A 20,538-nucleotide genomic window follows, 5' to 3' on the forward strand; every position below is an offset into this window, starting at 1 on the left:
TCTAACACTGTGTTGTAGCCACTGAAATGCATGTTGTACTGAAACCTGACTGTTGCTTCTTCCAGTTCACTCTTCTCAGTGTGTATGTTAACTCACACCTGCTAATGCCAACACTGTTTACATGGGAGTATGTAGTTACCTGTGGAATTTGAGGATTAACTGGCATACAACAGTAGTTCTTGCAATGCGTTGCTATGGCTTTTCTATTTTCCCCTTACATTCACTGCTTGAATGCCTGATATTTGTCTTTACTGGAATGTGTTGCTATGGCTTTCCTATTTTCCATTTACATTCACTCCTTGTAATGCATGATATATTTCTTTCAGCACTAAGTTCTTATATGTTTGCTGTGGCTTGGTGGCACTTCATGCAGTCTCGTGAGCCCAAGCTCTGGGGTTTGACACTTAGAGGGATATTTTATTTTGCTGCTGAGCAGTACTAGGGCCTTGTCATACAGAGTGAATAAGGCACTTTTTAAACAGCTGTAAGCAGGAAGTCAGTGGGGACACCAGCTAAGGATGTGCAGGCTGGGTGTAGGGAAGGTCCATAGCTGCAAATTTCTTTAACTGCAATAGCCGTACATATGTTTGACATTTGCTGTGACATTTAAAGCCTTCCACCCCTGAGAAAGGGGTGAGGACAACTAAGTATATTGTATTAACAATTATGAATATCCAGCACATGCAATGCTTGTGAACTGCTATACTGTCATTAGTATGTTAGATGGCTACATCCTTTGATATTTCTGTGTTGTACTCCTACATAAGGGCATGCTTGTGGAAGTAATTCTACATCTATTTGCAGAGTATGTAACAGCAGACAGGCTGATATGCCTGTGTGTTTCTGACACTTGCAGTTTTCAGATACTCTCAGGTATATATTTGACCAGCCTCAGGGAAAGGTACATATCAATGGGATACACCCCTGATATATTTCAGATATTCTGCAGTTGTGACTGTGGGGTATTTTGAGCATATGTATTACTACACCATTTCTGACATGCAAGTAGTGTCTACTTTAACTTATTGACAGTAACCATTACGTGGAATTCCCCACCTTTGTGCCTACTGTTAGTACATTTCACAGGGAGTCAGTGGGGCACAGGTAACAGTTGTTTGCAAATCAGGGACATCCCTGTAAATCAGTCACAGTTGGGAGGTCTGGCCTCATACCTATTCAAATATGGTGGTGTTTATCCTGCTCTGATACTGTGTGGGGTTTGTAAGGTGCTTCTGTAACATTATTACCTACTAGCATGGCTGTTTCTCTTCTCACACTAATGTAATGCAATTCCACAAGAATTGCCAGTAAAGATACACAGAACAAGTTTGTGTAATGGCCTTCCTTTTTTCCCTTTACATTCACTCCTTGTATTTCATGATATATTTCTTTCAGCACCAAGTTCTTGTATATCTGCTGTGGCTCAGTGGTAATTCATGCAGACTAGTGTTTCCAAGGTCCGGGGTTCGAGACTAATAGGGTTATTTTATTTTGCTGATGAGCAGACTACAGGCCTTGTCATACAGAGTGACTAAGGCACCTTTAAGCAGTTGTAAGCGGGTTTGCGCAACGCTTATCTAAGCGCACACAAGTGCACACCCGCTGACTACTGCTTAAAAGTGCTTACTCCTGCTAACACCTGCGCTAATTTCTTTTAAAGAAAAGAAAATGGGGAAATAGGAAAGTGGTGAAAAGGGGGGCACAAAGAGGGAAAGACAGTAGGGAAACCAGCTCGGGATGTGCAGGATGGGTGTAGGGAAGGTCTATAGCTGCCCATTTCTTTATCAGCAACAGCTGTGCATATGTTTGAAATTTGGTGTGAAATTTGAAACCTTCCACCCCTGAGAGAGGGGTGAGGACAACAAAATATGTTGTACTGCCAGTTAGAATTATCAGTTTACATGTCCAGCGGACATGTGTGCGAATTGGGCAGCTATGTATGGGGCGTAATTTTTTTGTGGGAACAGAGTGCCCTTTTTTATTTTTTTTTTCAAGTGAGAGTGGAATGTGAGGTACAGGAAGTAGGTATATTTGGGGAGGTAGGTTGGGGAGGTTAACAGACAAGACAAACAAGATGCATACAGGGGCGGAGTATGACACGTGGGGGGTAAATACAATTGACGGGGACAGATGTTTGGATATCGCGAGCCCATGAGCCCACAGATGGCAACAGTGGAACTGAGCTCCCCACCCATGGGCATTTACCACTGTGCCTTCACAGCCCAGGCCAGGGCTGTGCTGGGGGCTGGATAGGACGGGCAGGCACACCCGTGAGTTGTGCCACTCTCGCCTCGAGTTGGCATAGGGGATCAGTCACAGAATGCCTGATCTCACTACGCACCACAGACCGGACCCTATGGAGGGTGAGTGGAGGCTGTTCTCCGGCCACGCTTGCAGAGGGGGGACGAGCCCCATCCCCTGCAGCGCTTCCACCCGAAGGTGGCCCCGGCCTGGGCACTGGTGCCAGGTGCACTCGCCAGCTGAGGTGGGAGAGGTGGGTCTGCTGGAACCCGCCTTCCCTGTTGTCCTATGTTTAGCAGTATTTTATGGCATTTTGGGTTAGTAACAAACAATACCATTCAAAATTAGTTGTAACAGCATGCATCAGTATTCCCATTAACCAAACACCCATGAATTCTGAACATTCAGCAGCAAGCATAACACATGCATATTTAGAACAACAGTGCACATTCCAACAACATGCAAGGTTGATTGGTGGCAATAGGCCATCAGGTTTGGATATGTGAACAGGGCACATGCATCAACGTACATGCAGATATGTATGAACCAACAGGACAAATGTCCATGGGAATTAATTGTGAATACACATACCCAGTTTGGTGTGGAATGGCATAATTTGTGAAAATAGGGTAGGGTGGAGAAATATTACATTAACAACTTACACTACCTATACATACACTGTACATTCCTAGTAGATGCAGATATATATCGCCTACATGTATTAGTACAGTTTCCTGTATGTAACCTTAGGAATGTTGGTGATGGGGATGTTACTGCTACATTAATATACATTCCATTTTTATTCATATATGTTCATATCTGGCTGTGTTCAGGTACAGCATCCTGCTACATTTGATTTATATGGGTCTAGACAACTGTGGATGTTCAGCATTTCATACAACCATACTATCTCCATAATGCAAGGGTACAGCAACATATCCAAATTGTGGGACGGACACAGTCCATGTTCTGTACTTTATTTAAAACATTACACTCTTTGGTTCATATTATGTAGTGACTGCAGTATACCTTTATTCCAGACTTATTACAGCTTTCTTGGTAGCTTCAAACTGTCTTTCTCACACTCTCTCACTTATTTTATATTTACATTTCAGAATGGTACTTAATTCTAGGCTTTATTAACATTTATTACTGGGTTACAACAATCCTTTCCAGCTGACTCACTTATTTCATATGGCAGAATTTACAAGGATGTAGTCGACACTTGTCTATCCTTTGTTGATTGATTACCACTCATTTTCAGGCTGAAGCAGTTATCTGATATTACAATACAGGTGGAAACACTATTTGTTTAATCTTTATTACTGGATTGCAATACACTCTTTTCCAGGCTGCATCACTTATCTAATCTTACAATACTAGCAGAATCTTTATTCTAGTCTTATTTCACCTTTATTACTGGGTTACAACAATGAATTCTTTTACAATCTGTCTCACTTATATTCTATAACAATATCAGCTAAATAATTACTAACCTGCCTGGTGGCGCAACCTCAGCAGCCTATCAGCTTAGGCTTGCCAATTCACGGAACGGACACCTGCAGCTGTAATATAAATGAAGGAATATTGGAACATACCTCTCCATACTATAGGCTAGGATAGCATTTCTTACATATGTAATTACACGGATACTTGCTCAGTAGTGGGTCATTGGGCATTTGGCGGGCCTCCTGGATCCAACGGTTCAGTTGGTCCTCCTTACGTCACTTCAGGTCTGCATGGTGGTGACAGACCTGTTCAGCAGTCTTCGGAATGCCTGTGGCACTGGTGAGATCATGTGCCAACCGGTTCCACACCTCTGCCTTGTACGCTCCCCATTGAACCTGGCCCTGCAGGAGTTGTGCTTCATGATCATGGACTATGAGCCAAACCATATATTTTGACTCCTCAACACCCCACCTTTGTGCTCTAAAGCAATTTCTCTCTCCTGCACCTGCCATCCTGACTGCAAATGGGTACCACAATCAGTTATGGTGTGTATTCCCGCCTATGGGGCTTATATATGCCGGTTTTCCCACACTTATCTCTGATTGGCCATTTTGGATATTTATCAGTTTAAAGCAAACCTGCTTTGTCATGGTTCTATTTTCATTCATTCCTATATATATGCTAATACTGTATTTCTCAGTACAACTGTCATGGCTTAGTGGTTCAGTACGTTGACTATGGTGCACAGTATCCCGGGTTCGACCGTTGGCATTGCTTCTTTTATTTTACTACTGTCTAGACAGGCTAGGAGGTGTGTCTGTGTAAAGGCGGCTTTGATACAGCTTGCCCAATGTTGCCTGCCGGTAAGCTGGTTGGCGCGCTGCGCAGCTCCGCGCAAACGGCTTACGCTGGGTAATGCGTTATTTAGCTATGAGCACTCATATTACGCTGGGTGAAGCGCTGCTGAGCTACGGGCACTCATATTAAGCTTGTTAAAGCACTGCTCACCTCCGGGCACTCATATGCAGCTTGTTAAAGCATTGCTCACCTACGGGCACTCATATGCAGCTTGTTAAAGCGATGCTCACCTACGGGCACTCATATGCAGCTTGCTAAAGCATTGCTCAGCTATGGGCAATTATAATCCATTTTTTATAAATTATCCTGTCTGATTTCTTCACAAATACATGGCCCATTTCATTACATTTTACTTAAATTATATTTTTATATATATATATATATATATATATATATATATATATATATATATATATATATATATGTGTGTGTGTGTGTGTGTGTGTCAGGGGATTGTTTCATACTTATTTAAATAAAAATGGTGAATGATGTTGTGGGGGCTCGAATCGTGACTACCTCCTCTTTGGCCAATGTCTCTACCGCTACACTATTGCTACTTGGCTTAATTTGCATATGTTAGATCTTATATGCTTTTCAGTGTCTGCTAACTGTGGCTGAGCAAAGGGCAGACCCGCGCAAACGAGCGCAAATGCGGGCAAACATTTTTGAAATTATAAAAAAAAAAAAATGAAACGGCTATTTTTACGTTTTACACTTTTTTCAGTAGGGTTTAGTCTGTGGGGATGTGTGGTGTTGTGTTCCTTGACATTTCTAAGGACTCGCTCGTGGGTGTTTACTTTCAGGCCTCTGACTCTTCTGGGGGCGTGTCCCTTTGCAGTACTCGGCATTTGGACACGCCCCCTACTTTCCTACATGGACCGTGTTAGCCTAGGGTAAGATTCAGCATGCCCTCATGAATATGCATGGCACGCTAACATCATACCGTTCAACTGCAGCCTCCGAGTAAGACATATTAAGTATTACACGGAGGTTTCTTGAATCCGGCCCACTATCTTTCTCTATGAATACATCCAAATGCACCATCCTTTCCAGATGATAGGAATGTGTAAACTGCAGAAACCCTGTGCTGTGATTTACATAATGCATAAACTTTAATAATTCTGTTTCCCCCCCTCCCTTCATATCAAGACAATATCGTCCAGATAACGTAGGTATAGCTTCATACTTTCCCTATAAGTATGAGAGAATATATATAATAATTCCCATTGAAGCATAACAATGTTAGCCAATAACGAACTCACGAGCGATCCCATAGCCATGCCTTCTTTTTACCTATATATTCCACCGTTGAAGAAGATAAAATTGTTTTTCAAGATCATTTCCACTAATTCAAGACAATCTGGCTGACTACCCTTCTTTCCAAATATTCCTGTGTCCATTCCAGGCCTATCAAATGTGATATAACCGTGTGTAAATCATGTACATCTATAGTTACTAATAAATCCATGTCAGAGTATTGGATGTTGTTCATTTTACTTAAAAAAAAAAAAAAAATCCCATGAATCTTTGCACAGGCGTTATTCATCCTTCAATAAGTGTTTTAATTTGGTGTCCATAAACTGGGTGCATGCTAGATCCCCACCCGTCCACTGTCTCATAGGAGGTTTTTCTATTGATTTGTGGATTTTTGGGACCCCAAACATAGTCAGCACCTGGGTGCTATCATATTTAAATACTTAAACTCATCCATGGTTATACAACCCAGAATAAAGACATCCCTCAACTAATTATTAATTTTAAAGTAAGCAGAGTTTAACTCAGATATACTCGATTGTTCATACGCATTCCCTTCCAACATATGTAGAATGCATTCCTTGTAATCGGTTTGCCTCATAATAACAATACCCCCTCCCTTATCTGGCTTCATTGCTCTTAAGTCGTTATTTCTAATGATTGCAATGACTTCCTTTTCCCTTTGTGTATTCACATCTATTCCATCCATATTTTTCCCCAACTTCGCCCTCAAATCCAGTTCACAAACCTTTTCGAACAGTCCTAACAATGGACACAGTGGGGGATTATACAAACTAGAGGGTCTGAGACTATCCATACTAGTTTGTATTTCATTAAATAAAATGTTGAAATTCAGTGTGCGAACATACAACTTTAAGTCCAACAATACATTAATCAGACTTGCCGGGCATGACGGAACATAGTTCATACCTCTTGAGAAAAAGTCAACAATCTCGGGGCCAAGTTCTGTGTCCATGTAGTTTACTTTAAAATCCCCTTCAGTGTTTTGTACAATAATCGCCCCTGTTCATAGTAGTTATAGTGTCATTGTTTTCTTCCTCAACCAACCGGGTGACTCTGTCCAGACTCATCTCCTCCAACTTGTGACTTCTGGGTAGGATGGAGCATTCACCTAATAAATTGTCCGTTGATTGGTTTTGTTGAATTTCCATCCATTGTTGTAATTGGGCTGGTGGTTGTTCTGCCAATTCCTGATTCGTTCTGAGCACCTCAACTGTGGAAAATCATGCCCCTCGTCTAATTCCTCCTCCTCATTAGTTAGATCTCAGTTTTGCTGTGCCCCTCTTCTTCCATTCCTCACTTGGTTACCATTCACTACTGTGACAGGTGCAGGATCATTATTGAAGCCTCGTCCACCCCAAACCTGTAATTCCAGAGTAAGTGTCGTCAGGTTTGAACCTGTTTGAAATACATAAAGCACATACTGGGACTCGCATTGCCTTTATGTTTGTAAGATAAGTCATTTTATTTCACAGCACATCTTTTTTATTTAAGTTACAAGTGTTGATGTTAAGTTGTCTATCTCGCCTTCATTCTTGCTGGTTGGGTTCGGAGCCGATCCTCGGCTCCGACTCGGCCATCTTCAAAAGCTCGAGAGCTGCTTACTGCTCGAGGCCACCCCCTATCCCATGATGCCTGGCACTAGATACCCAGATCTCGTTTGCCGCTTCTGCTGCGAGGTTGTTCAGCTGGCTCAGGTCGTATAAAATTTATTATTACTAGTTTTTTTCTGTCATAAAAACTGTTAGTTTAGTGTAGAATTCCCTTTTTAGTTATAACTATTGTATTTTAGTGTTTTCTATCTGAATCCCTTCTCTATTTCAGAAACTCGTTTTAATTATAGAGTTTCCCCTCTCCCTTTTTCTAGCCCTTTCCTACCTCAAAAGGTTTCTGTTTAAGTTAGAGGATAACCTTTTCTGTCTTTCTCTCTTAAAAAAAAAAAAAAATAATAATTAATAGTTTTTGTTTATAGTATCTATTAGCTAGTTTAGTTATACTTCTGGTAGTAGTAGTTATTGTGTTTGTGGTATTTTAACCTTAACTTCTGTGTCTGGGTTTTTTTCTTGGTTTCTTTTCAGGATGTCCAAGGATCCCAAGCCGTCCGGATTTAAGAAGTGTGACTCATGCTATCAGAAGATGTCTCTGACAGATGGGCACACTTCTTGTGTTTGTCTGGGCGCCGTGCACCTGCAGGACTCTTGCTTGATTTGCCACGCATTTAGTCCAAGAGTCTTGCAGGAGCACAAAAATAAGTTGATCCTGAGGGGTTTACTTAAGCCCCAAGATTCACCGGCTAAGGCTTAGCCAGTGAAATCTTCTAGGACACCTAAACCTTCGGCTCCCAGTTCAGAGCCGTCGCTGGGTGAAACGGTACCATCTATCTCGGTTCCGGCTGGAGCCGAGGTTTCTCCCTCCCAGTCGGCCCCGACACGTTCCTCGGAGCCATCTGGGAGTCGAAAAAGATCTAGGTCTCCTTCTCTGGAGTCGATACTTTCGGCTCCGAGATCACCTTTGCTCCAAACGGAGAGTAGTCACCACTCATCCCACTGTTCTCGGTCCTCGAGACTTTCAGACCATGTCGTGGAAGGAACAGTAGACTGTTAAAATCGCAGGCCCTAGCAAAAATGTTGTCCAGCCCACATCTACAGATATTCCTCCTCTGACTCCTTTGAGCTCGGAGCCGGAGTTCGTTGGGGTTCAAGTCGTGGAACCGTCGGCTCCGATACCTTGTCCTTCGGTTCCGTCTTCAGCTCCGATCCCTTCCATGGTACCGTCCCTGGAGGGATCTGGGCTCCGAGGGGGCGAGTGGCATCGGACCCTTGTCAGACCCCATTCTCCCCCTTGGGGCTTCGGCTCAGGTGAGCTCTGCTCCCACATCAGCCTCGGAGCCATCCCTCTCGGTGAGGGGAGGGATTCCGATTTCTTCAGAACCGGAGCTCTCTCTGCATCTGGGCAGGGATGCCTTCAAGGTGATGAGGAGTGTGCTGGCCCCGGAGTCAGCCCCACGATCGACCCCATCGGCTCCTCCCCCTGTGGTGCCTGCGTCAGCCTCTGCCCCTCTTCCAGACCCCATGCGTGGGGATCCAGCGCTCCAGGACACCCCCTTGGGTTTATCGTCCTCTTCCGAGGCCTCCCTTGATCATTCAGAGGAGCCACCTTGCAAGAGAAAATGCAAGAGGAAGCATATTGACTCCCCTGAGTCTGTCACCTCAGATACCGACTTGGAGGATTCGGAAGGGTCCCCTAGATCCCCCTCTGAAGATGTCTCTTTTTCAGATATCCTTGAGATGCTTAGGCAGAGGGGGAACTGGAATACCCTAGCCCCTTCTGAGGACGAGTCGGTATTCCTGGATGCGTTTGGCTCCCGAACTTCCACCTCCTGGGTGTCTCCGCCCTTTGACCCACTGATGTCTATCGTGGCTTGAAGGGCGTGGTTGGCTCCAGATTCCATGGAACCAACCCCTAGGAGACCTGCTAAATTCATAACAGCTCCAGAGGACGAACAATTCTTGATGAAGGGTGTACCCGTTGATGCAATGGTGGTAGCAGCGGCCACGAAAAAGGAGTTGGCTGAAACTTCATCTGTTCATCCTCCTAATAAGGAGTCTAGGACGATGGACAGATACGGGAAGTGGATGTTCGCTTCAGTGACCTTCTTCATGAGGTCCCTGAATTACTTCTGCCACTTCACTCATCCTCAGAGGGATCTCCTTAAAGAGCTTGGAGATACCCTCCAAGATCCATCAGCTGAGGGGGCTCAGGCTAAGATGGCTTCCCAGCTGGCGACTCTAAATTCAGTGGTGAACTCCTCCATGAGGCTCATATCTTATGCAGCCGATGGTGCAAGTAGAGCCGCAGGCACAGGTGTTGCCCTGTGGAGACATGCTTGGATGCGGCTATCTAACTTTGCGGAACCTTTCAGAGCGTCTTTCACCAATACCCCCTTTGATGGTTCCGCTCTTTTTGGATCACAGGTGATGGGTACCCTTACCAGGTGTGAGCAGGAAGGCAAAACTCTCTCTGCTGTGGGAGTCCGTTTTTCCACTCCTTCCAAACCCTATCCCAAAGGTCATAGGAGTGGAAAGATGTGGTTCCGGAAATCCCTGGGAGCCTTGCCAGACACATGTGGTGAGTTCCTGTCCAGGGGCAGAACATGGAACAATAACAGACGCCACCCCCGTGGCAGAGGGGGTCCACAAAACCAGGGCAGCAGAGAATCCTTCTCTGACAAGCCCTTTCAGCATCCCTGAAGGGTTGCCCAGCTGCCCACCTCTGGAGGCAGTCGGGGGAAGATTATCACTGTACCCAAAAGCCTGGCAAGAGATAACTCGAGACAAGTGAGTACAGTCAGTTATATCCGGAGGCTACAAAATTCCTTTACTGCGCCCTCCCTTACTGTCAAACAAGTCCCTTCCAGATGTTCCACCCAGTCTAAGGGATCAAGCAGTCCAAGAAATTTCAAAACTGCTAAGAAAGAGAGTCATCCAGGAAGTCCCTGCAGACCAGCTAGGATCCGGAACTTACTCAAGGTTCTTTTTGGTACCAAAAAAGACAAGGGGACTGGAGACCCATTCTGGATCTCAGCAGACTAAACAAGTCTGTTCGAAGAACCAAGTTTCGGATGTCATGCTACATTCCATTGTACCCTTTCTGGGTCAGGACAATTGGATGTGCTCTATAGATCTTCAGGATGCGTATTACCACATCAAAATGGACAAGCGCTCCAGAAGATTCCTCCGCTTCCGGCTGGAAGCCAGTCATTATCAATTCAGAGCTCTGCCCTTTGGTCTCACCACAGCCCCCAGGGTGTTCACCAAATTTATGGCAGTAGTTACTGCTCATCTCAGATGGTTAGGATTCCAGGTGTTTCCATATCTAGACGACTGGCTCCTCACTGCTTCCACCAGGCATCAACTTCTGCTAGCCAGAGACTACACTATCCAGACTTGCTCCAGGCTAGGTATCACAATAAATTTAGAAAAATCTGCATTGTTGCCCTGTCAGTCTATCACCTTTATAGGCGCAAATTTAAATACAAAAGACATGTTGGCGAGCCTTCCACCAGACAGAATACAAGTGATTCACCAACATGTGCAGGTCTTATTAGCATGCAGAAGAATTCAAGCCAGGTTAGTCATCCAATCTCTAGGTCTCATGGCAGCAGCAGTCGTGCTCGTTCCTCTAGCTCATTTTCACATGAGGATTCTCCAGTGGCTTCTCTTCACCCAGTGGTCCTTCCAGCAGCTTCCTATGTCTCACATGATTATGATCACAGAAGCATGCAAAAAGCACCTTGCATGGTGGATGGTCTCCACATCAGTGCCTCAAGGCAGACCCTTTGTCCCATCACCTCCAGTTGCTACGGTAACCATGGATGCCTCCCTGATCAGGTGGGGGGGCATTATCAGGGCAGGACAGTCCAAGGCATCTGGCAACCTCACGAGTACCATCTGCATATAAATGTCTTGGAGATGAGGGCTGTGCTTCTAGCGTTGCAAGCTCTTCAAGATTCTCTTCCTACCAGGACCATTGCAATTCAAACGGACAATATGTCAGTAGTATGGTACATCAACAAGCAGGGCAGAACCAAGTCCTACCCCCCTATGTCGAGAGGCACTCAGACTCAAGCAATGGGTGATCTCTTCCCAATGGTTTCTGATCGCAATGCACATCCCTGGGAGGTCCAACGTCATAGCTGACAGGCTCAGTAGAGCAATTCTCATGCCTCACGAGTGGTCTCTGAATCAGGTAGTTGCGGATCAAATCTTCCGCAAATGGGGTCAACCTTGCTGCGACCTTTTTGCAACTCCCTTCAACAGCAAGTGCAGCAATTTCTTCTCTCTCCTTCCACTTCCCGGACATTCCCCCAGAGACGCTCTAGTCCACGATTGGCCTCAGGGACTTCTTTATGCATTCACTCCGTTTCCCTTAATTCCCAAGCTAATACAGAAAGCTACTGCATTGGGTTGCAAAATGATCCTTATTGCTCCGTACTGGCCTCGACAATGCATTCCCTCCATTTCCCTTAATTCCCAAGCTAATACAGAAAGCTACCGCATTGGGTTGCAAAATGATCCTTATTGCTCTGTACTGGCCTCGACCGATATGGTTCCCATTCCTGCATCATCATCTTTTCGAGCAGCCGTGGACTCTGGACCTAGTTCCGGACCTCTTGATACATCAATCGGGCGGGCTGCATCAATCCCTGCAATCTATCCAGCTCACTGCTTGGTTGTTCCACTTCCGACATTAGCCAGGCTTCCTGATATCTCCCCCTCTGTGCGTGAAATTATCTTATCGCACAAGTCTCCGACTAGAAAAACTTACGCTAGTAAGTGGAAACGTTTTTCTTCCTGGGCAGAGGCCAAGAGTATAGACCCTTTTTCAGCCCCTGTACACCATATTTTGGAATTTCTTGCGGAACTCTTTCATGTTGGTTCCACTTCCGCTACAGTTAGAGTTCTGTTAGCTGCAATCTCAAATTTTCATGTCTCTTAAGCTATGTAAAGCCTTTCTCAAAGGGACCACCTTGCTCAGGCCCCCAGTGAGAGATACTTCCCCTCCGTGGGATGTAAATTTGATTTTAACTTCTCTAATTTTGCCCCCCTTCAAACCTGCAGCATCCTGTTCCTTGAAGTTTTTTTTATCTTGGAAACCCTCTTTCTGGTAGCTATTACTTCAGCCAGAAGAGTTTCGGAACTTCAGGCTCTTTGTACCCGTCCTCCGTACCTAGTGTTCCACAATGACAGGGTTACTCTCAGGACTAACCATTCCTTCCTAAGGCTTCTTCAGAAAATAACTTGAATCAGTCCATAGACCTTCCTGTGTTTTTTCCCAACCACTCCAACAGGGCGGAATATAAATTGCATCAATTAGATATTCATAGGCAACTACGCTTTTATTTGCACAGAACTAAGGACATCAGGAAGTTGGACCAACTTTTTCTCTCTTATGCTCAGGGTAAAGAAGGTCTTCCAGTCTCAAAAGTAACCTTATCTAGGTGGTTGACTACGATTATCACATTTATCTATCAACTGAGGAATAAAGAATTGCCTGTTAAACCAAAAGGTCATTCCACCAGAGCTTTAGCCACTTCTGTGGTCTTTCAGGCTATGTTGCCCATGGAATCTATTTGTGCAGCTGCTGCGTGGGCCAACCCACATACTTTCATTTCACATTATAAAGTGGATGTGGTCTCCAGGAGCAGAGCAGATTTTGGTTCCACGGATCTGAAGAGTTTGTTCCGATGAGCCACCCAGGTTTTTAGGTGCTAGGGACGCTGTCCCAACCAGCAAGAAAGAAGGCGAGAAGAAGACAACTAACATGGAACGTTATGGTAGGTACATAACTTCTTTTTTCTTTACTGTCTAACTCCCCATGAAGTTAAGAGACCTCCACTCTCTAAGGGACTTAACTTTATTCAGTGATGTATATAATTTAGTGCACAGTACCCATCAGTACCTTTCAGTTTCTTCTCATCCAATTTCCCTACAGTAGATCATGTTGGTCACACAATTTTGCCTACTTAGATTTAATTTAATTTTAGAAACGGGTGTGTTTCAGCTTGCACAACACAAGGTAGATAACATACTTTTTGGAGGTTTTACACGATTAGTTTCAGCTTACAATTCTATATCTTTACATTTGTATCTTGCTGATATCAATACAGTTCTAAAAAGAACATGTAACAACAAAAGTGAAACTCATTCAAAAGTATTAGTTCATGTGGAAATCTTTATGTGATAAACGTGGCTGAGTTTTACTACAGCTCTTTATGAACAGAGTGATAAGTAGTCTCATTTTTTGATTGTCATTACATTGATTTTGAAATGTTGCTTTGATTCATCTGTCTGTAGAGAATTATTGAATTATAGATGAAATAACTACAAGCAGTATTGGTCTACTTTACCAGCTCTTTGAAGTGACAGCTCTCAATTATAGATGAACAAGAAGAGCTGGTAGGCATACTTAGAAACTTTACATCAAAGGAAGAGTGCTGAGAGGATGTGGGAATTGTCTTGGAAATACAACTTCAAATAATTAACAAAATCCTAATAGCCTTCATTTAGAACAAGTCGAAGTAATTAAGTGAAAAAAAGAAACAGCGGCATTGTTTCCAGAGAGAGAAAAGCCTGTGAATCACAGCAAAATCATTATAAGTGAAAGAAAAACAAGCCGCTTCTTACTAAATTTAGGCTGTGTAATATTACCGTGATATAAACTGCATTGTGAGCAAAAGATGAATTGACTGGAGAACAAAATTACATTACTGAGTCAGTCCCTACCCAACCTCTTTTGAAACACAATAAATTCAAAAAATAAGGTATGTTTCATTTTGCATGTAATTTTCCTTTAATAGACATGTTTATTAAAGTGAATTTTCTAAGTAACGTAACGCAGCACTAATGTAACACCCTGCCTATTATATTTAAAAAAGGAGGCCAGACAAAAAAGAGAAATGCATTTAATTTCCTGGCACTGTCCTCTAATCAGTTTGTTGCAGGTAAACACTATATGTGTTAAAGGAATGAGTGTTAAAAGATTGGTATGATCAAAAAATAAAAAAAATTATATATTTTTATCTTGCTATGAAGATCTAAATAATCTAAACCTATCGTCAGCACAACAACCACTTATTACTAATTTATAACCCTGAATACCCTTATGGAGCTAAGCAAGCTAATGTGATTTTGTTTACTTGGAAAGCTACTTCTTGCCAGGGTCTATGACATTTCATTGAATGACTATTCAGCGAATAGCCATTCATCGAACACCTACTAATCAAAGCCTCTCCATCAAATTGCAAATTTTAAGCAGGACAAACAAGCAATTGGCCAGCCAAACGACTGCAAAAAAAAAAAAAAAGTTTAAACCTACCAAGATGGGGGCTATGCCCCCAACCCCCCCCCCCCCAACTAAATATACCAACTCCGAGATTGCACTGCAGTGGGGAAAAGGGCAAATTTCAGATGGTGGCCAACCCCTGGTTTGCCCTAGTTAAAATTTGCTATTCGATAAAGAGCAAATTCAATAAATAGGTGTGCGATAAATGGCTATTCGCTTAATAGCCATTCAACGAAATGTCGTAGACCCTTCTTGCCCATAATGAAGTGTAAGGGCATAGCTGATGAGATTACAGTGCTCTACTCTTGGTGGTCAGATCACTGTTCCATTAACTTTGATTGGAAGTAGCAAGAAATGCTGTCAGGTTTCAGAATCCTTAGTAAAAATATCGGTGACTTTTGCAGTGACTCTTACATATTTGTTTCCAACATCTGACGCACTTATAGCTCTCAAATTTTATCTCCAGATTTATGGACAAAGCAAAGTATACTTAGGAAAAAAGGACACACACTAGGAACACCTCTGAAATACTGTTATTGTTAACTAAAAACTTCTCAAAATACCATCAAGATTTAGTGGGGATGGATCAAAATTTTGATACAAAATTAGAGGCATCCCTAAAATTAGTGACAGCTGAGAGATAAAATTACACCATCTGTGAAACACTCTTGCAAAAGGGTGAAGAAATAACTGAGATAACAGTATTTTTAAAAAGGTGGTATTTTATAAGTTTCTGGTCCTGTAGTCTTCTTTGAGTCAGCCAGAGTACTGTATAACCTGGCTTGCAAACATGAGCTACTCAGTGAAGCTACCTTCTGTAGTTAGCAGGTCTATTCACCTTCAGACTACATGAGACTGAATATTAGTTTAAAGGCCTGAAGGAAGAGAAAGAATGTAGCTGTATTTGACAGCACAGAGTCAAAGATTTGCAAATTTCGAGAAGGAATGCCTTTTAAGACCTCGGTGAGTATAACATAAGAAGAGATACACATACCATGGTGTATTTGTTTGACCTCTCAAAGACTTTCAGATGTGATAGGTGAAGTGATGAAACAGCAAAGGAGACAAATTCTAAAGAAAGTATCAGTCTTAACCCCAACATATTGTGCACTGGAAGCTGACTAGGATAAAAATTACATCAAGTGGGAGAAACTGCTAAGTCATATTTTTTAGTATGGCGTGAAAGCAAATGGATGATTGTCTAGGGAGGGAAATACTCTCTGCGGAAGAAAATGAGTAAAAGTTTTAAGGCATATTTTTATACAAAAATGTCATGTCATTTTCTTTTGAGTTTGTTCGTAGTGCTTATTTGAAACGCCTTATAATTGTGTTTGGTTCTTTGCAGCTATGGTATCTTGATGTGGTCAGTGCTAACTGGAGAGGAGCCTTACAGTAGTAAGTACATTGTTGCAAATGGGGTGAAATTGGGGAGATTGTTACACAAAAATGTTTCTGTTGAAAGGGTTTCAACTACTTGTAAACCTCTTGGAAAAACTGTAATGATTAAACATGGCCTTCAGCATATTCTAAATTGTTGAGACTACTGAAAAATGTACATGTAATGGAAATTTTGTAAACAAAAAGTACAGTACAACTAGTATGCATAATATTATAATAACTGCACGCTTGCAGTTATTTTATATACTAGACTGCAGGCCAAATGCCTTGTATCTTTAGGTATGTGATTGTGGCAATTTGAGTGAATATGGGGTTAATCAACTGTTAAGCTGAGTTTTTGGAAAAGCACAAGAGCCTTTAGGACAGCAAACAAAGAGGGGCTGTATTTGGGAAGTGGTACCCCAAAATAATGAAAGCTTGCCTATATACTCTGGGAAGTATTGCAGAATTCTGAACTGTATCATGCAACCAGTTATAAAGCCATTAAGGTCACTCATTTGAATGGGCTTTTCATTTGAGGCTGTTCCATTGTAGACAGAAGTTAAGAGTAAGAGAGAAACTCCTGTCATCTGTGTAAGGAATAAAAATAGGAAAAGACAGGATCGTAGCGAGACTGTGTAAATTGAACTCCATGTTGAAGTCATTCTTCTTCATACTTTCATTTAAGCCTGCAAACTAGTTTTTCTGATTTAAGAAAGAAGAACCTAGCAATTTAATGAATGTGGAAGAGATATGTAAATATAATGAATAGGACTGGTACTCTGAAAAAAATCACATACTAGAGCTCTATGCATTTTACAAACTATAGTGAAATATGGACCATGTTGGAAAGCATGTTTGTGGACTTGTATGAACCAATGAACAGAGTATCTGTGCAAATGAACATGCCTGGTATAAGAACCCTGCTGGCCATTATTCTCAGAGCTCTAAAGAAAACGTATTAGGTGTGCAAAAGAACGTACTGATAAATCCAAATCTGATAAACAGACCACAGTTGCTATGCACAGCTTTAGTGATGCACATTATGATATGGCTGGGCAACATCATCAGTTATACAAGGCACTTGAGAGACAAGCTGTCAACTTGTGGTCCCAAACAGAACACATTGATGCCCTCTGCTTCTACTGTGCTTACAGTATAGTGCAATCACACCCCCCCCCCACAACAGTGATGCCAAAAACATCTACCAGTTCCATCCATCCTATCCGAGGATCTCCTTGTGATACTGAGATACAAAACACCAGCACTCAGAAGTTAGGTGCAAATATTTTGAACCTCTCACTGCCTTAAAATGGACCAAATTTGAATACCAGAAGTAAAAGATATGATGTGAAGTTGTTTAATCTCGCCTTCATTCTTACTGATGGGTTCAGAGCCGACCATCGGCTCCGATTCGGCCAAATAGCAAAGCTCAAGGTCTCAAAACAGCTCGAGGTGAAAGCCCTATCCCACAATGCACCACTACATTCCCCAGATCTAGTTTGCCGCTGCAACTGATCAGGTGTTCTCTACAACTCTTGGCCATTGGAGAGAGAAGTTTTGTGATTTTTATTCAGAGAAAATTTTCAAAAAGTTTAATTGCTTTGTTAGTTAGATTACTATATTGTACTGTTTCTGTTAATCTGTTTTTTTTGGATTTTCATAGTCAGCAGATAGCTTATTTTCTTTCTGTCTTGTTGGGCTTGGCCCTGTTATACTGGTTGCTCTATCCCAAGCCAAGTTAGGCTTTGCAGTTTTTGGTGCAATTTTTTGTTGTTAGCCGGTTAGGCTTTGGCCATTTTTGGCCCTTTTGTTTTCCTTAGCCTGTAGGGCTTCTATTACAGCTTAAAGTTAGCTGCCTTCATATACTTTAGCTGGTTAGGCTTATTTTTGGTTATTGTGTGCTTACTTCTTTAACATGTTATAAAAGGCTAAGTCTGGTTTTAAGAGGTGCCCAAAATGTAACCAGACGATGTCCATTATAGATGGGCACTCTACATGCGTGTACAGTTTGGGTGAGGTACATTTACAAGAGGTCTGTGCTATTTGTCATGGCTTTAGTTCCAGAGTGCTAGCTGAGAGGAAGTGCAAGTTAGTGGAGCGGGGGTCAATCAAGTCGGCTTTTCAGTCCGACCTGGATTCGACTCCCGGTCAGCCAAAACCCTCTTCTCCAGCCTCTTCATCTGGTCCGGCTTCGAAGGGCTCTTCGGTGTCGAAAACTATGAAAAGGACTATGGTCTCGGCTCCAGTGTCATCGTAGCCGACCGTTCAGGTTGCTGGTAGGAGCCGGTCCCAGTCTTGGAACCGGTATCTCCTACATTGAGGTCCCCAATTCCATGGGTCACCAGCTCCGTCAGTGGTCCCCTCTTGGGCTTCCAGACTTTCGGATTCAGACGTGGACTGAGTGGTGCAGAGACTTTTACAGGATCCGGCGCTTGCTAAAATTCTGTCGGTTTCGGCTCCAGCTGCTTCAGAACCGACAAAGTCTGCTCCTGTTACTGTTGTTGTTCCTCCTCCGACTCGAATCGAGACTTCGGAACTAGAGGGGGCCACTCAGTTGTTGGTGGAACCGTCGGTGCCGACACTCACTTCTGACCTGTTGGTACCAACCACCCTGATATCCTCTGCTCCAACGGTGGAATCTGAGCGCCGACACTCACCTGTCGGTTCTGGGGGGGAGGGTCGAACCGATACATTGGTTCTGACTCTTCCTCTTGGGGCTGCAGCACGGATGAGTTCAGCTCCTACCTCAGGCTTGGAGCCAGCGGTCCTGGTGTGGGAGGAGTCTTCGGTGTCTTCGGACCTGGGTGCTTCCTCGCATCAGAGCCGTGGGGCCTTCAATGCCATGAGGAGGGCTTTGTCCCCCCGGACTTCCACAACCTCTGATATGGCCACCTCCTCCCGAAAGGCGCCTGCTTCTTCTCTGTTACCACAGGTTCACTGTAAGCTTAGGGACCCAGAACCTCAGGATGCCGTCTTGGGGGAACCCTGCTATTCCAAGACCTCCCCAGAGATTCCCACTGAGGAAGTTCCTTGGAAGAGGTTATGTAAGAGGAGACATCTAGATTCCCCTCAGGAATCCATCACGTCGGACACTGATTTGGAGGAATCAGAAGGGCCCCCCCCCCCCCGAGGATATTTCCTTCGGGGATATCTTTGAGATGCTTAAGCAGAAGGGGGACTGGCAGCCCCAAAACCCTACCGAGGATGAATCTGTGCTCCTGAAGGCTTTTGAGTCCCAACCCTCCACCTCTTGGGTGTCTCCGCCCTTTGATGAGTTAATGTATCTTTTATCTCGAACGGTGTGGGAGTCACCAGATTCAGTGGAGCCTATTCCTAGAAGGCCAAACATGTACATATCAGCACCCCATGACAAGGCCTTTTTATCTAAACCCATGCCTGTTGATGCCATGGTGGTGGCAGCAGCCAATAAAAAGGAGATGTCGACACTTCTATGTCTGTCCATCCTTCTAATAGAGAGTCTAGGATAATTTATTTATTTATTTATTTTTTATTTTATTTTATTTTACATTTGTTTACCCGGAAAGTCCGACTGGAGACAGGTCCATTTTCAGTGGAGGCCCGGGGAGAAAAGCTCCACATTACAGTACATTACATAAGAGTAAAAAGAAGTAGAACATACATACATATGGCATATATCAGGACAACATGCTGTTGATTAACAAACATACATATAGCATATATACACACAACAGGACATCATGCTAGTGATTAACATTTCTTACAGTAGACATCAGAGGTACATTTTTTTTTCTTTTGCAGTTATAAGTTTTGTAAGCTAAATGTATAAGGTTTTGGAAGCTTTCAGGGGAGAAACTGTTTATACATAGCTGTACCCTGACAAATTCTCTTGGTAGGGATTAGCCTGGTGAGTGGCATGAGTATAGCCAGTTACTTAGTGGGTTTTCAGGAGTTTTTTGAATTGACTAAAGGAAGTGGTAGAAGTTATTTGGCTTGGTAGTGTGTTCCAGGTTTTGGCAATGGTGTTGGCAAAGAGGGATGTACTAGCTTTGTTTTTATGTTTGATGACAGTTATGAGGTTCTGGTTACTAGATCTTAAGGCTCTAGAGGGAATATGGGACTGAATTGGGTGCTGAAGTTCTGGAGTTATCTCAGGAAAGTAGAGAGTTTGTGCGCTATAGAGAGTTGATTGAGCAGAAGTATATGAGGCAACTCAAGCCAGTTGAGTTGCTTAAGGGATAGACAGTGGTGGGACCTATATGAGGCTTCAGTAGCAAACTTGGCAATTTTGTTGTAGTAAGATTTCATTTTATTTACATCAGTTTGGCGGAGATTGGTCAAGATGGGAGAGGCGTAGATGAGGGTGGATAGAAGATGAGTCCTTGCGATGGTTAATTTTGTGCGTTTTGTCATAAACTGTTTGTTTCTGTAGAGGAGACCAAGTTTTTATTAGATTTCTTAATGGTTTGTGCTATGTGAAGTCAAACCTCAGGTTATTGTCTATTTATACGC

General features: G+C 43.1%; 1 protein-coding gene across 1 annotated transcript in view; it reads left to right on the forward strand.

Annotated features, from left to right (window-relative positions):
- Positions 1-20,538, forward strand: part of LOC122790878 (receptor-interacting serine/threonine-protein kinase 2-like) — a 528,574-nt gene that overhangs the window by 273,972 nt on the left and 234,064 nt on the right. Inside the window, exon 5 of the mRNA XM_044058543.1 lies at positions 16,013-16,062. Coding sequence (XP_043914478.1) covers positions 16,013-16,062 — 50 coding nt within the window. The remainder of the gene's footprint in view (positions 1-16,012; positions 16,063-20,538) is intronic.

This window comes from Protopterus annectens, chromosome 16.part0 (assembly GCF_019279795.1).
Source record: "Protopterus annectens isolate FY-2018-M chromosome 16.part0, PAN1.0, whole genome shotgun sequence".
NCBI lineage: Eukaryota > Metazoa > Chordata > Ceratodontiformes > Protopteridae > Protopterus > Protopterus annectens.